The sequence below is a fragment of the Ipomoea nil genome, unplaced genomic scaffold (genome assembly GCF_001879475.1).
Source record: "Ipomoea nil cultivar Tokyo-kokei standard unplaced genomic scaffold, Asagao_1.1 scaffold2115, whole genome shotgun sequence".
NCBI classification, from domain to species: Eukaryota; Viridiplantae; Streptophyta; class Magnoliopsida; order Solanales; family Convolvulaceae; genus Ipomoea; species Ipomoea nil.
In genome coordinates, this window is record NW_017618543.1 from 342,953 (window position 1) to 358,264 (window position 15,312).

The 15,312-nt window shown below is 36.9% G+C and overlaps 1 protein-coding gene across 3 annotated transcripts in view; it reads right to left on the reverse strand.

Annotated features, from left to right (window-relative positions):
- LOC109148488 (bifunctional epoxide hydrolase 2-like) overlaps nucleotides 1-15,312 on the reverse strand; it is a 32,932-nt gene that overhangs the window by 2,947 nt on the left and 14,673 nt on the right. Inside the window, exons 2-4 of one of the 3 annotated variants that reach the window (XM_019296237.1) lie at nucleotides 9,148-9,626; nucleotides 6,178-6,342; nucleotides 5,540-6,037 (exon numbers count right to left, since the gene is read on the reverse strand). In XM_019296237.1, coding sequence (XP_019151782.1) covers nucleotides 5,549-6,037; nucleotides 6,178-6,342; nucleotides 9,148-9,624 — 1,131 coding nt within the window. In that variant the 5' untranslated portion in view covers nucleotides 9,625-9,626 and the 3' untranslated portion in view covers nucleotides 5,540-5,548. Of the gene's footprint in view, nucleotides 1-5,539; nucleotides 6,038-6,177; nucleotides 6,343-9,147; nucleotides 9,741-15,312 lie in introns of those variants that run through there. The other 2 variants (XM_019296236.1, XM_019296238.1) reach the window with 2 other exon arrangements.

Genomic DNA, 15,312 nt, shown 5'->3' on the forward strand with positions numbered 1-15,312 from the left:
TGATGCAACCTTTTCCTTTACTGATGATGATTTTCTGAAAATTGCTATGGGGAAGATGAACCCCCAAATTGCTTTTATGAGGTGCGGGTTTTTTCCTATATTTTGACATTTACTAGTTTTTTTATACTAATACTAAAACATATATTACATATATATATATACATACAAATATTATATATGGGGTGGGGTGGGGAAAGGGTGAGGGGGGGAAGCTGCCCCCCTTGCCCCCCCTTTGGCTCCGTCCCTGAGCACATGGTATACTTGTAACTTGTAGCTTGTCTATGAGAAAAGAAAATCTAGGACCAATGCTTTGGTAAATATGTCTGCAAGTTGATCTTTTGTTGAGATGAAGTTAACTTGAATTTCTTCCACAGCAACTCTATCTCGCACAAAGTGATAATCTATCTCTACATGTTTGGTGCGAGCATGAAAGATGTGATTGACACACATATATGTAGCTCCTAGGGGTGTTAGTGAACAGAGCTTTCGGTAAACTACTCGTGTTCCGTGTTCGGTAAGCGTTCGTTTATGTTCATTTATTAAGGTAAACGAACATTAACAAACAAAATTTAGAGCTCGGTTTATAAACAAACGGATGCTGAACAGTTGTAAGTTCGTTTGCTAAGAGATCGTGAACAAGTTCGATTGTGTTCGTTTAATAATGTTCGCGAGCAAGCTCGTTTGTGTTCGTTTAATATTTGTTTGTATTCTCTTTGTAGTTGTGTTACTTGTTTGGTTATTTTTCATAAACATATATTATTTTTTGTTCACGAACGTGTTTATGAACGTGAATGAACATGTTCACAAATATTAATGAACATGTTCATGAACGTGCTTGTTAACAAACATGTTCGTGAACATGTTCGTTAATGTTAACGAACATGTTCGTGAACGTGTTCGTTAATATATATTAACAAACACGTTCGTGACGTATTCATGAACGTTAACAAACACTAATGAATGCTTAACAAACGAACACAAACAGAATTTTCAAAAACCTAAAGAAACGAACACGAACACGAACACTCCGAAAACCTTAACAAACGAACACGAACAACCTTCATTCATTTATGTTCGATTCATTAACAGCTCTAGTAGTTCCAAGATTATCACATCATAATTTAGGAACTATAATATATGCATCAATTTGTATTCACTGAAGGTGACACTATTTGAAGAGTGCATGTGCATGCACCTAGGATTAGAGAATGAAGTGAGAGTGTAGCTTAGCTAACCCTGCTGCACTATTGCCAATTGGATTAGAATGCAATTTATATCCCCATTCCCAACTTGTTTATATGTTTGAAAAACAAGGTTTTGACTGAACTCGATATCAACTTGATTGCTTATAATTTTAGTTTTTGTTAGCAAATAAACTTAAGATATTTAGAATTTATATTAAAAGTTGTATCAAAATGAAAAATAGAATTTAAAATTATAAAAGAAAGAAAAAGTTAAATAAAGAAGAACCATTTTTTTAATCAAAAAGTAAACTAGATAAATAAAATGTGACAGAGGAGTGTACTTTTTTCCTTTTAAAGAAATATTGCATTATCTGGCCGGATTAATATTTTAGAAAAGGAGGCGCTGAATGTTGGTCCTGATTGGTGTAGTGTCATCTCCATGAACTGGCGAATAAAAGAAGAATTTCAGTTGCTGGAGCTTCCAAGTTGTTGGCAAACATTCTATATTCTTACCGCGGAATATAATGGGCTTGTCTGTTGGAACTATGATTGCTGGCTGGGATGAAACGGTATGATAAATGAACGCAAATTATATTGGGCACCGCGGTGCATGATCGATCATGCACCGCGCATCAAAACGACGTCGTTTTGTTTAATGAAAAAAAACAGAATCTTCACAAAAAATAACTCTGTTCTTCAGTTTCATTTTGAGTTAATACCCAAAATCGTCCTTGACTATAGTGGTTTTTCTCAATTTCGTCCTAAACGACTTTGGTGACCTAATATCGTCCCAGACTTTTGTGTTTCGCTCAATTTAGTCCTCCATTTGTTATTCCGTCAAATTAGTGTTAAATAAAGGGACAATTCAGTAATGTCAATATTAATCTCTCTTTACTTTCAACTTGTGAAGTGCGAAATTCATGTTTCTTGTACGAATTACACCCAGAATTACCCCTGGACCTGCAAATCAAAATTTATATTCGCAGTTTTAGGAGTAATTCTGGGAGTAATTCGTAAAAAAAAAAGGATTTCGCAGTTCACATGTCTATGAGTAAAGAGATGCCATATTAAAATTACTGAATTGTCTATTTATTTAACACCAAATGGACAGAATAACAAATGAGGGACTAAATTGAGCAAAAACACAAAAGTCTGGGACTAAATTGAACGAAACACAAAAGTCTAGGACGATATTAGGTCACCAAAGTCGTTTAGGACGAAATTGAGAAAAACCACTATAGTCGAGGACGATTTTGGGTATTAACTCGTTTCATTTTGTATACACTGCAGTTTCAGTTCAACACAACTACAGTTTCATTTCGATATATATAACTACAGTTTCATTCAATATTTATACACTCAAATATGTGAAAATGTTATTTAATTTTATTTTATATACAATATAGTTTCATTAAAACACAACTACATGATCATTTCAATATAATTACAGTTTCATTATACAATATACACTCAAATATGTGAAATGTTATTCAATTTCATTTTATATATACAGTAGTTTCATTTCACCACAACTACAATATCATTTTGCTATAACTGCAGTTTCATTTGATAATATAAAAATAATACGTGAGACAGTGTCGGTATAAACACACTGTATATCACTCTGTTATAACTACAGAAACGGCGCCGTTTTAACGCACGGTGCATAATCGTTTAATAAATGAACCAAAATTCCTATTCTGATCTAAAAATTATTGCATGATGATGGGTGTAGGGTCCAGCACTCTATTACGTGGATAGTGAAGGTGGGCGTCTAAAGGGAAACAGATTCTTTGTGGGATCGGATCTGGTCTCCATATGCTTATGGAGTTCTTGATAATGGGTATGTTACGTTGTTTTCCCACTCTTCTAGCTAGGATTATTATTATTGTTTACACCTTTTTTTCTTGTTCAGCTGTAGCATTAATGATTTCTTAAGTGATAGTCTAGTTTTCTGCTGTTATAATATAATAAATTACTCTACAATATTAAAGGTGTGTTTGGTTCGCACATAGGAATCGGAATTGGAATGGATATCAAATACTTGATAATGGTAATGGATTTTGGTAAAAATATTAAACATGTTTGGTAGTAGGATGGAATAAGAATGGTTAGTAATAGTAGTGCTTGCGAATAAATAAGGGAATGAAATCCTTATTTTATTTGGATATGGATTTTTCAATTGATGGGGTATTCGAAACCCATAATAGTGTTCTAAAAACGTATCAACCAAATGACAACAATCACTTTCATAGTCATTCCTATGGGCAAAACCCACCAACCAAACACACCCTAACTCTTCCAAATCTTTTTGCTTGAAACTTCTAGACAACGTTTTTCCTTCTAGTAATTTTTCCATTTCTTATTCTCTTCCTTTTATTGGTGTCACTGCTTTATGATTCTCCCCCCAGATGATGATGTTGGAGAGCTTCACTACCATTAACCCGCCCTGCGAATTGAATGTTGCCATATCTTCCAAAGGCGTCTACAGCACCATCTCAATGGCCATCCTCGCAGGCTCCAACGCATCGCCGGTATCATGCTTAGATTTCTTGGTGTTTCGTTTAAGTAGATCTTGATCCTCGACTGAACGTTGAGAAGAGAGCATTTTTTAAAATATAATTTCATAAATTAAAATTGGTATTCGATATGCATCTAAGAACAGATAAATATTTAATAACATATAAAATTTTAAATACTAAATATAACAACAATTAGGGGATATTTGGTTCATGGAAAATGTTTTCCACTTCCTTAAAGTGAAGGAAAATGTTGTTTTCTAGTGTTTGGTTATGGAAAATGAATTCCTTAAATTTGAAGAAAACAAAATCATTGGTTGGCCAAGGATTTTGTTTTCCATGAAAGATGGGAAAAAAAAGTGAATTGATTTTCTATTTTACCCTTGCTTTCTTTTTTAATTATATTACTTTTATTAATTTATAGGGGCATATAGGTCTTTATACTAATTATTCCTTACAATTCCAAATCCAACCAAACAATAAAATTGTATTCCTAGTAATTCTTTTTCCACCAACCAAACAATGAAATTCATCTTCCTAGTAATTGTTTTTCCATGAAATTCCAATTCCACTTCCCTTAAAATATTTTTCGCGAACCAAACGAGCTCTTAAAGAATTGAACAAATAGCAGCCTGCAGAGACATAGCCTTCTAAGTTGAATTCGAAATCCTCAAGTCCTAGCTATTACCTGGTGGCCTAGTAACTACTCTTTCTTAAGCGCTGGTAAATTTTCACGCATCAGTTTCTAGTGGCTTATTTCTCGGGCTAGAAATTAAAGCCTATAAATTAAATGAAAGAATTTATAGGACAGATAACCTCTGCCCCTCTCCAACTTTCCAACTGCACTTTATTCCACATCTATACCATTACATTGTCTAATAGCGCGCAAATACAAGATCAAGTCAAGTATGGGTAGTACAAACAAGACAAGAAAAGAAGGAATCTATCCACGCTCTTTTAAGTTCAGGTGCAGTTTACGAAAAAAAAAAAGCTAGAAAGGCTATAAAATTGTATTAGGCAAATTATACGCTCTTTTAAGAGCATCCACATTAGTACTGTGTGCACCATGGTCTACACAATAATTCCCCCCCTCCCCCTACTCACCTCTTAATCTTAAAAAAGAAAAAACTTTCTCTTTTGCATTTCATAATAATAAGGTAAGCATCCGGCTCTCGATCCTGAGGGGGTAGCCATGCCAATCCAAGCAAAGCAAAAGTGCACCCACTCTACCTTTCCTTCAAGAAGATCCAGATATGTAATTAGACTGCAAAAGTGCACCCACTCTACCTTTCCTTCTTTACCCTAGACTTTGTTCTTCAAGGAGACCCAGATATGTATATATTAGACTGTATTCTTCTATTTTTATATTTTGAATACTATTTACTCTATTACAATGTAGTATATGTGCCTTCACATTGAGGTTCGAACATGAGACCTCTCATTTGAAGGGCCACAGCTATGCTGCTCGATCACATGGCCTTTGGCGTATTTTTCTATTTAATTACAACAATTCAAAAACTTTTTATTCACCTTCTTACAATATTGTTTAGACATTTGTAAAGCAAAGATGTACACGTTATTTTACCAAAATAAGATTCCTTTCTTTATCAAGGATAAAGAAAAACAAAAAATTAAACAAGCCAAGGCAAAGCAATTCAAGACATTGACGCAAAGCAATATAATCTTTAGTACATTCCTTGTCATCATAGTCATTGTCAATGTCTAGAAACACACAACAATCCGTAACAAATTTCTTATTCCTTCAAAAGATCAGAATTAAAACCACACGTACTCAATTAAGCAATATAATCAAGACATTTAAAAGATGGAGTTGTGAACAGAAATTCAGGAAGAGAAGTTGTGCAAGAAATTCAAAATGTGAGTGTTGATCTCATGAGGCTTTTCTTCATGGATGAAATGTCCAACACCTTCCAACACAACCACTTCCTCTAACAAGGGCACATCTCTCTTTAGGCCACCCTTGTGTATATACTCCTTGGCGCCAGGGGCATTGTAAGTAATGTCCAGATCACCCACAATGAACTTCACTGGTACCATCACCTTTGCTCCAGTCCAGGCTGCACTCAACTCCCAATCCAGATCTAGTGCTCTATAATAATTAATTCCACCGGTGAAACCTGTCTTCTCAAACTTGGAAGTGTAGTAATCAACATCATTTTTTGACAACCATGAGGGCAAATCATCGGTTGAGCCTTCAAATAGTTTGCCTTTCTTCGGTAGGTAAAGTGGACTGGGATTGTAGTATGTTAAGAAACATTGAAGGACTTTCTTAGTACCAAGTACAGCAAACTCACCCTCTATCTCTCCACCCTCCTGGAACAACATTACATAAATACAACAAACAAGATTAAAAAGGGCCCAATTTTTATACAAGACGAAGATAAAAATGTTAAAAAAAAAAAAAAAAAACACTTTCGGATGAGTTAAAGGGAAATTTAAAATTTTCCGGGCACCTGCCAACTGAACAGAAAGCGCAATTTTATTTCCTTGTATTTGCATAGTAACCAGTGCCATATGTCAAATCTACACTGACAACATGATGATGCACTACATGCCCCTTCTGACCTTCGTCCAATAGGGTGTAATTTCTTGTTGATTTGCGTATTAACCGTGTTTTTCTACCAAAACAACACGCAATGGGACCGAATTAGAAAATAAAAGACTTAGATTGGTCCTTAAGTTCACATTTGAAGATAGGTTCTCCGCGTTCTCATATATATATATATATATATATATATATATATATATATATAGTGAATTTTAAAATCAGCTATTTTTTACTCCTAAAAGTTTATCTTTTTTAATTTTAGAATATGTCACATTTCGTCTTAATGAATACTAAAAATAACACATTCTCAGTAGTAAAAAAATCCAATTTGATAATTTTTTAACTAATAAACCAAAGATTAAATAAAAAAAAATATTCTATCTTAAAATAATAATAATAATAATAATAATAATAATAATAATAATAATAATAATAATAATAAACACAATATTCAACGGATAAAATATGAAATTAACCCTTAACTATATTGTCTGCACTAGTTTATAAGTGGTCATGCATGCATGTAGTATGAACAACTTCAAATAATTCAAACAAATAAAGAGAGAATTTATCTTTTGTCTAAAATCTAAAAATATAGTAAGTCTCAATCTAATTTATATCCCTGATGTATGTCCGTATTTTTAGTACAAACTTTTTTGTACATTGTATTTTAAGAGTTATATTATATAATTTTTTAGACAACAATACCCTTACCGTTATAGCTTTTATAGGCCCTGTTTGGTAAAATAGTTAGCCTATAGGCCAATTTTGGCTTATTTGACCACTTTAGTTGTTTGACTTGGTTAAAAAATCAATATAAATGTTTGGTTAATTAGCTTTTTATAACTCCAAAATGCTAAAATTCAAAAAACTGCTCAAAACAACTTTTTCAATTAATTTTTTAAGAAAAGAAATTATACCGAACATCTATAAGCTAATTTAGCAAACAACTATCAGCTAATATATAAGTTTTAGGGATGGAGAGAGTATTTTATTTTCAACAATGCATTCTTGAATTTTTGGTAGGGAATCTATGAAAAGCAAAACGCTTCTTATAATTTTATAATTTTCCATGTATTATAGGTAGTAAAAAAAGTGAATAATTTTTAATAATAGAAAAGAGTGTTAGATAGGTCACTAAACTTATTACTTTTTTGCAATTTAATCATTGAACTTAAAAAAGTGTGTAATCTAACTATAAAACAAATAAAATGTGCAATTAGAACATTTTTCTAATTTCTTTTAATTCAACTAGTATTTTCACTCTGCGTTGCACGGAATGGATTTGTAATAATATGTTAAGAATATATTTAGATTGATATACAATTGTGTAAATTATAACTTCGAATATTATATAATGTAATTGAATAATTGAGTTGGATCGATTATGTTGTATGATGTTATCATTAATGCTTGAATTTGAGCAAATAATTGCCAATTAATAGCCAACATGTAGATATAATGCGTATAGATGTTTTCCTTGTCCTAGGAGAGAGATCGGATGCACTGAGAAAATTTGACTCCATTACTAATTAATGAAGAGAAAGTTAAGAAATATAAGAGAAGAATTAAAAGTATATAATGGTAGAAAATGAATGAGTTCGTGATTCTTATATATTCGGTCAATACATATGAATATCAATTACCGTATACTAAAATTATTAAATATTAAATATTAAATATTAGTATTTATTAATATAATTAATTAATTAGGAATTGCGTATATAATTAAGTAACTGCCGAAAATAAATGACAAAAAAAAAGTAATTGCCGAAAATATAATAAGCTACCACAATATTGATTTCCATTCCTTTTTTTTTTTATCATAATTATTTCTTAAAATTTCAACATTCCGTTTTCTTCAAAGTTATTGACTTCCATTCATTTTTGCTTCCATCTATACGGAAATACAAAAGGGAAACCAAATATATGATTAAAAAGAGATTCAGTTTATTACGTAATACAAATTTCGTAATATATTAGTCAATATATTATTACCGTATACGCTAAATAGTAATAAAAAAAAAATTATGACCGTATACTAATATGCACTTCAAAAGAGATTTCATTTATTACGTATTGACTTAAATAATATACTATTAATTAGTATTTCAGACAAATGGTAATATAATATTATGTATTTTTGAAAAATATTCTTACCGAATACTAAATATGTATTTAAAAAGGGATTCCATTTATTACGTATTGACTTAAATAGTATATTAATAAACTCTAATATAATTAATTAATTATGAATTGCGGTATATAATTAATTAATTAATTGTCAAAAATATAATAAGCTAGACAATATTGATGTCCATTTCTTTTTCCTTCATAACTATTTCCTATGATTTCAACATTCATTTTTCCTTCAAAATTGTCTTCCATTCCTTTTTTTTTTCTTCCGTCAATATGAAAATACAAAATGGAAACCAAATATGTCCTTAAAAAGAGATTCCATTTATTACGTAATATAAATTTTGTAATATATTAGTCAATATATTCTTACCATATAGTATACGCTAAATAGTAAAAAATGTCCCAATTGTACATATTTTAATTGTTAGTTCAATGCACACTTTTTAAGTTTAATGACTCAATTGCACAAAAAATAAGAAGTTTTAGTGGTTTATTTGATACTTTCTTCTCAATAATAAAGATCATAATCAAATCTGATTTCCCTAGTTAAAAAAGAATATCATCAGATCTGATGAATTTTAAATTTGAAAATCAAATGTATAAAGCAAAAAAATTAAAGAACCAAATTTAGAATAAAAAATCAGTAGAGATACTAGGGTCCTTATTGCATGGATCATAATGTGACCACAAATAAAAAGTTAAAAATTAAAATGAATGAAGGAGATGAGATGAAAACCTGGAATCGGCAGATATAGTAGTCATCTCCATAAACGGCACGCAACGTTTCAAGTGGCTTGCTCTTTGGATTTCTTGGAGTGAAACAAACGCTCATGTTCACCAAAGCTTTCACTTTGTCAGGCCTATACAAACACAGAGCCCAAGCCATCATAGCTCCCCAGTCATGTCCCACTACGAACACCTTCTCTTCATCTGCCGCCACGACGCTTAAGAGCGCCACCAGGTCGCCCACCACGTGGAGACTCGTGAACTTGGAAGGGTCGTCGGTGGGAGCTCCGGTGGTGTCGCCGTACCCGCGGAGGTCCGGAGCCACGGCTCGGTATCCCTGCGACGCTAGGAAACACATTTGGTGGCGCCACGTGTACCAGCACTCCGGGAAACCGTGGAGGAAAAGAACCACCGGACCTTGGCCGGTTTGGGCGACGTGCATGCTTATTCCGTTCACACTTACGGAAATGTGTTCTATTCCTTCCATATCTCTCTTTCTCTCTCTCTCTCCCTCTCCGTATTCTTTCTTATCATATGGTAGATTAGATGTAATTAAGCACTTAGCTTTATAGTATGATACAGATCAGAGCATCTTTGCTTTATAGAAAATACTATATGTATTTCTAACTTCTACAGCAAATTATAAATTTGTATGAACTGCGGTCCAAAATAATGTCATGAATATTATGAGTAAAAATAATGTATATTATATGTTAGAATAATGTAGTTTATGTGTTAGAATAATGTATACTACGAATGAAACATTTGGAATAGTATAATTTACATCATGTTTTAAAATAATGTACATTATGCTTTAAAATAATGTATATTATGTTTTAGAATAATATACATTATAAGTTATAAAGCTATATGTTGCAATTAGGCCCTCGAAAAATAAAATTAAGCAAAATGATATTGTTTTTGAACCGTGGTCCACACGGAATAACTATTGAACTTTTACTTTTAGACTTAAAATTTTAATGTAAACACATTTACAGGGATCTACATAAAAAATAGTCTATAAATACTCACCACAATAAATAATAAATTTGAGAGAGTAAAATTTGAGAGTACATAAGTAGAACTCTTGTTTTATAGTGAAACGAAAGGGGTACTCCCTGTTGGAAATTTATATAGTAATGGAGATTAAAGTTTCAGATGTACTACCATTGTGACACCCCAAAAATCCACACTCCAATCCATGAATTAATTGAGTAATTAATTCTAATTCTTTTGAGGAATTGATTCCTAAAATCCTGATTTTTAATACTCAAGGACTAGTATTTGACTAGTCAATCTTTAAGTTGTGTTGTACCTTGTGCTTAGAGAGGAGTTCCCTTGTTCCTTACACTTTCTAAGGGTTAGTAAGGGTATCCTTATCTTTTCACCAAGAGTTAGTATTGTATCCTAACCTAGAAGACTTCTTCATTTCATTCCTTACAATTCCTAGAAAATATCTCTACCTTCTCTCTAGAATAGAAGTGTAGCTTATTCTCCAAGCCAAGTTGAGACCCTTATCAAGATTTCAAGTTTTGCTTCCAAGATTCAACCTTTCACCTATTTGCGCATCTAGGAGGGTAAGATCTAAGCTTGTCTAGTCTTTTTGGTTCCATCTTAGTTGTCTTTTTCTTAAAGGTAGGATCTTTATGATCTTTTGGTTTGATCTTGAAGTGGGTTTGAGAAGTGAGCCTAGTGGAGAGCTTGTTGTGGTGTATAGAGAAGTCTTTTGGTCTTCAAGAGGTAACACATGCTCTACAAAACCTATTTTGCTTACCTATATGTGATTTCTTGGATTCTACTTGTTCTTGGCCATGAAATGTGAGGGTTTTATGCATTTATCTTGTGATATTGCATATCTAGAGCTTGTGTTTAGGGTTCCTTTGTGTCATTGCTTGGCATTTTCCTTGGTTCAAGTCATTTTGTTGTGTTTGGTGAGATTTGGCATGTTTTGGACTTGAATTTGTGTTTGGAGAAGAAAATCCCCGAAGGGATTTATTGTGGAACAGGAATGTTCCCGCGGGCGGAACGGCGGGCGGGGCACCACCCGCAGCCCTACCCGTGGGTACAGGCCTCGTGGGATGGTGTTCCCGCGGGCGGGACCACGGGTGGGGCACTACCCGTGGGTCCACCCACGGGTACACGATGGTGTTTGGTTCGGGATTTGTTCCCCGTAATTCGTTGTCTCAGTATTTGATCTTTTGACTTCCCGTTGTTCTTTTGTGGAACTATTTGAGTGCCTTCTTGATGTTTCGTAGGTCTAGAACTATATAGTAGGTATTCATGTAGGACCTTGGTGTCTTGAATCGTGCTAAGTGTTCAACATTGTGTTTCGTTGGACCAAGAGGTGTCTTGTGTGTTCCTCGGAACTATCTTGAGTTTCCCCGTTGATAAGCATGCTAGTTTGTTGTCTTAATGCTAGCGTGTGTGTGGTCTGTACCTTCCGTTTGGTTGATGATAACTTGTGTTATTCATCGTTGTTGTTGATTGGGCTGTGACCCGTTCCTTGATTGAGTGTGTTTCATACCTTCATTGCAATCCGTTGATTGATTCCTGTTGAGGTGTGGCGTGTGTGGCTTTACCTGGATTGCACGATTAGTGGTATGGGACACTAGTCACCAAGGTATTGCAGCGGTCCTCGTGGTGGCCGTGACGTGATTATGGAGTTGTGGCCTGAGTGATGGGTCCACGTGATTGGGGGATAACATGTGTTATCTGGGAATGTGTTGCCGTGATTGGTGGTGGTTCGTTGGTGGTTATAGGTGGGGGACGACGGTCCCGGCGGAATAAGGTTGGACTTGGCTGTACAGGGGATCCTGGAGGTAATGGTTGGAAAGAAGATACAAGGTTAGGGGTAGCCATAAGGTTGGAATAGGGCACAAGGAAGACATACCAACTCGTGATGGGTGATGTTGCGAAGGCTTGTAAAGCCGGCGTTGTGTGATCTTCTCTCGTGACGTGTGTAGTCACGGAGGCTTGCGTTGTCTTGGCATGTGTTGTCGTTGGGTGAGTCTTTATCCTTGTGTGTGGTTAACCTTTGTGGTTTGGGATGTGTTCCCGTGTGGTCTTGAGAGTGATGAGTCTTGTGTTGACTGGTGATCTTAGCTTTTGACTTATATATATGTATTCCGTTTCGAAAATGGTTTTTATATCTTATATCTACCTATTTATGATACTTAACGGTATTGGTGGGTTACCAGCATTATTCGCTGACCGGGCGTCGTCCCAATGTTTATCTTTGTATCTTTCAGGTGATGTTTAGACGAGAGCGATGTCTAGAGCCTGGTAGTTTAGCACCTTTGTGTTTTTGTGGACTGTGTGCCAATGTTTTTAGACTGTTTTAGATTGATGTATTGGGATAGTATTATACACTTGCAGATTGTTGCCTTAGCGTTATCTAGTGTGGTATACGTGGCATAACACCCATTTTTGGATTTCTTTTATCCAGTTTCCGTTTATCTTCCGCTGTGCTAGTTTTGTTGTTAATCTGCTTGTGTTAGGGCTTCAATTAGGCCTTGTGTTTTTGGGGGGTGTTACAGTTGGTATCAGAGCCTAAGTTTTGAGCCTAGGATGAGTTAAGTCTAGACTTTCTAAGTGGTTAAGTGTGTTTTGAGACCTCTAAGCGACCTTAAGAAGCTAAGTGTTAGGCTTAGGACTCTAGGTTGCGCGGTGAGATGTGTGTTGCTTTCTGTCTTGCTTGTTTGCTCTTTTTGGTAATCTCGTTGTTGTTGTAGAAGTTTGCGATGCCTCCTCGTCCCCGCGCTCGCACCCCAGAGACCCCGACCAACGAGCAGCTCGCTTAGAATCTCCATCAGCTGACACAGACGATGCAGTCGCTCAGTGAAGCCTTGTTGAACAACAATCAAGTTGTGCCGCCTCCGCCTCCTGCTGGGCATCGCGATATAGGTCGTTTGGTGTCAGGGCATCGGTCGCCATCCTTCGCTGACGAGGAAGACCCTGTAGTCCTTGAAGAGTGGCTACGGGTGTTTGATAAGATTTTCACCGTGGTGGGCTGTCCCGAAGAGAGGAGAGTAGAACTGGCAACGTTCTACGTCTACCAAGAAGCTGATCTGTGGTGGGTTCACGAGAGTCCGACCTTCCTTGAAGAGCCTGGGTTTGATTGGACCGCGCTCAAGGACAGAATGCGCGAAAGGTTCTACCCAGCGTATGTGCGAGCCGCCATGTTTGATGAGTTCCTTCATCTGCAGCAAGGACCTCAATCTGTGGTTGAGTACCACAAGAAGTTCTTGGAGCTGGCGCGCTTCGCGAGGATGTTGGTGCCTACAGAGCTTGCTAAGGTTGAGCGTTTCGTTGCCGGTCTGAATTATGAGGCACGAAAAGCGTTGACGGTGAGTAGGCCCAGTTCCCTTAAGGATGCGTATCTGTGTGCCGCGGATCTGTTTCGCGTTCAGCAGCTTCAGAGGGGTTCGTTGGAGTTGGCCAGGAACAGAGTTGAGAGTGGAGGTTCTTCTATCTTCAAGAAGCCCCGACCGAGTTTTCCGGCTAGAGTTGTGTCGTCATCTTCTCAAGGACCTGTCAGAATGGAGCCTCAGGTTCAAGCTAAGTCGGTTGGTTGTCGTAAGTGTGGGAAAGTGCACGCGGGCCAAGATTGTTACGGCCAGGCGTTTAGGTGTTTTCGTTGTGGAGTTGCTGGTCACCGAGTCGCGGAGCGTCCCCAGCTTGCCGGTCAGAGAGCGTTGCCGCCACCCCCGAGAGCCGGAGGAGCACCAGGAGGGAGTTCAGGTCGCGGAGCCGTCAGAGCTAGGCCGTCTGGGAGGGTCTTCGTGATGGCGCGTTCGCAGGCGGAGTCGGAGGGTCTGGTGGAGGAAGAGTTAGCAGGTAACCCTTGTTTTCGAGCCTATCCTTGTTTCCCGAGAGTGCTGTGTCCTTTGTTGCCTTGAGTGCTATCTTGTGTTTCGTAGTTGTCTTTGTTTGGCAATCCTCGGCATGCTTTCCTTGTTAGTAATTCGTTGGATGCTTAGTATAGACTCTTTTCTTGCTAAGTGCTTTCTTTAGTTGGCTTCTATATCTTGTTTTGTGGTAGCCATCTATCCTTGAGTTATCTTGTGCTTAGATCAATTCTTCCACCCTTGTACTTGGTTGCTCTTGCAACAATTCCTTGTGCATTTCCTAAAATTTTTCCAAGTATTCTTTGATTTGGAAAATAGCAAATCCATACCAAAAACCTCTCCTTGTGTAGCTTAAAAGCCAAGCCTAATGTTTAATTGTAGTCTTTGAGTTTCAAACCTTAGCCTATTTCTTTTCTACCCAACCCCTAAACCACATGAGCTAATTATCTTCCTTGGAACTTACCCAATTCTAATCCCTTTTCATCCATATTTTTCCTCTTTACCCAAAATCCCCAAATTTAATCATCTTTTTCCCCAATTTCACCTAAATCCCTAAATCCCCAAAATTTTTCTCCTCTTCTCCTTTTTCCTTCTCCCTACCCGTGAACCACCCTAACCCCATCCCCAACCCGTAGCATCCCTTCCACCCGTCGCCGGCCACCACCGAACCGCCACCCGCAGCCGTCGCCGTTCGCCGGAGCTTCGCCGCACCGCTACCGCCGCCGAGCCGCTGTTGTTGTGCCGCCGAGAGAGAGCGCGAGAGAGAGAGAGAGCGTGCGAGAAAGAGAGGAGCAGCGAGAGTGTGGGTGTGAAGAAGAAGTTGTGGGCTTTGCTTGTTGAGCTTTGGATCATCTCCTACCATGCCTAGAAGGTCAAGTTTGGCTAGGAAAGCGGAATGGGTGGATGCCCACTACCTTGTGCTTGAAGGTAAAGCTTTTGATCCGGAATCTTTTTCAAGTTCCTTGTTGGATTTGCTTAAGTTTCAAGGTTTGTTGGATGGGTTTCTCACCATAAGGGCCGAGACTTACCCGAGCTTGGTGAAAGAGTTTTACCGTCACATGGTTGTGACGAAGGAAGGTGAAAGGCTTGAGATCACCTCTAAGGTGAGAGGTGTGAAAGTTGTGTTGTCTGAGAAGAGGTTGGCTCAGTTGTTGAGTTTGTCTGCTACCGGAGTGGCTCAGTACAGTGGTCATTCTTGGATTAGTACGGATACCATGGGGTACCGTGACTATTTGAGCTATCTGTTGGACCGTACGAGTGGTTTCACTCAAGCTTCTAGGCCAGAGAAGAAGTGGTTGTCTGCGGAACAAATGATCTTGGTGATGTTG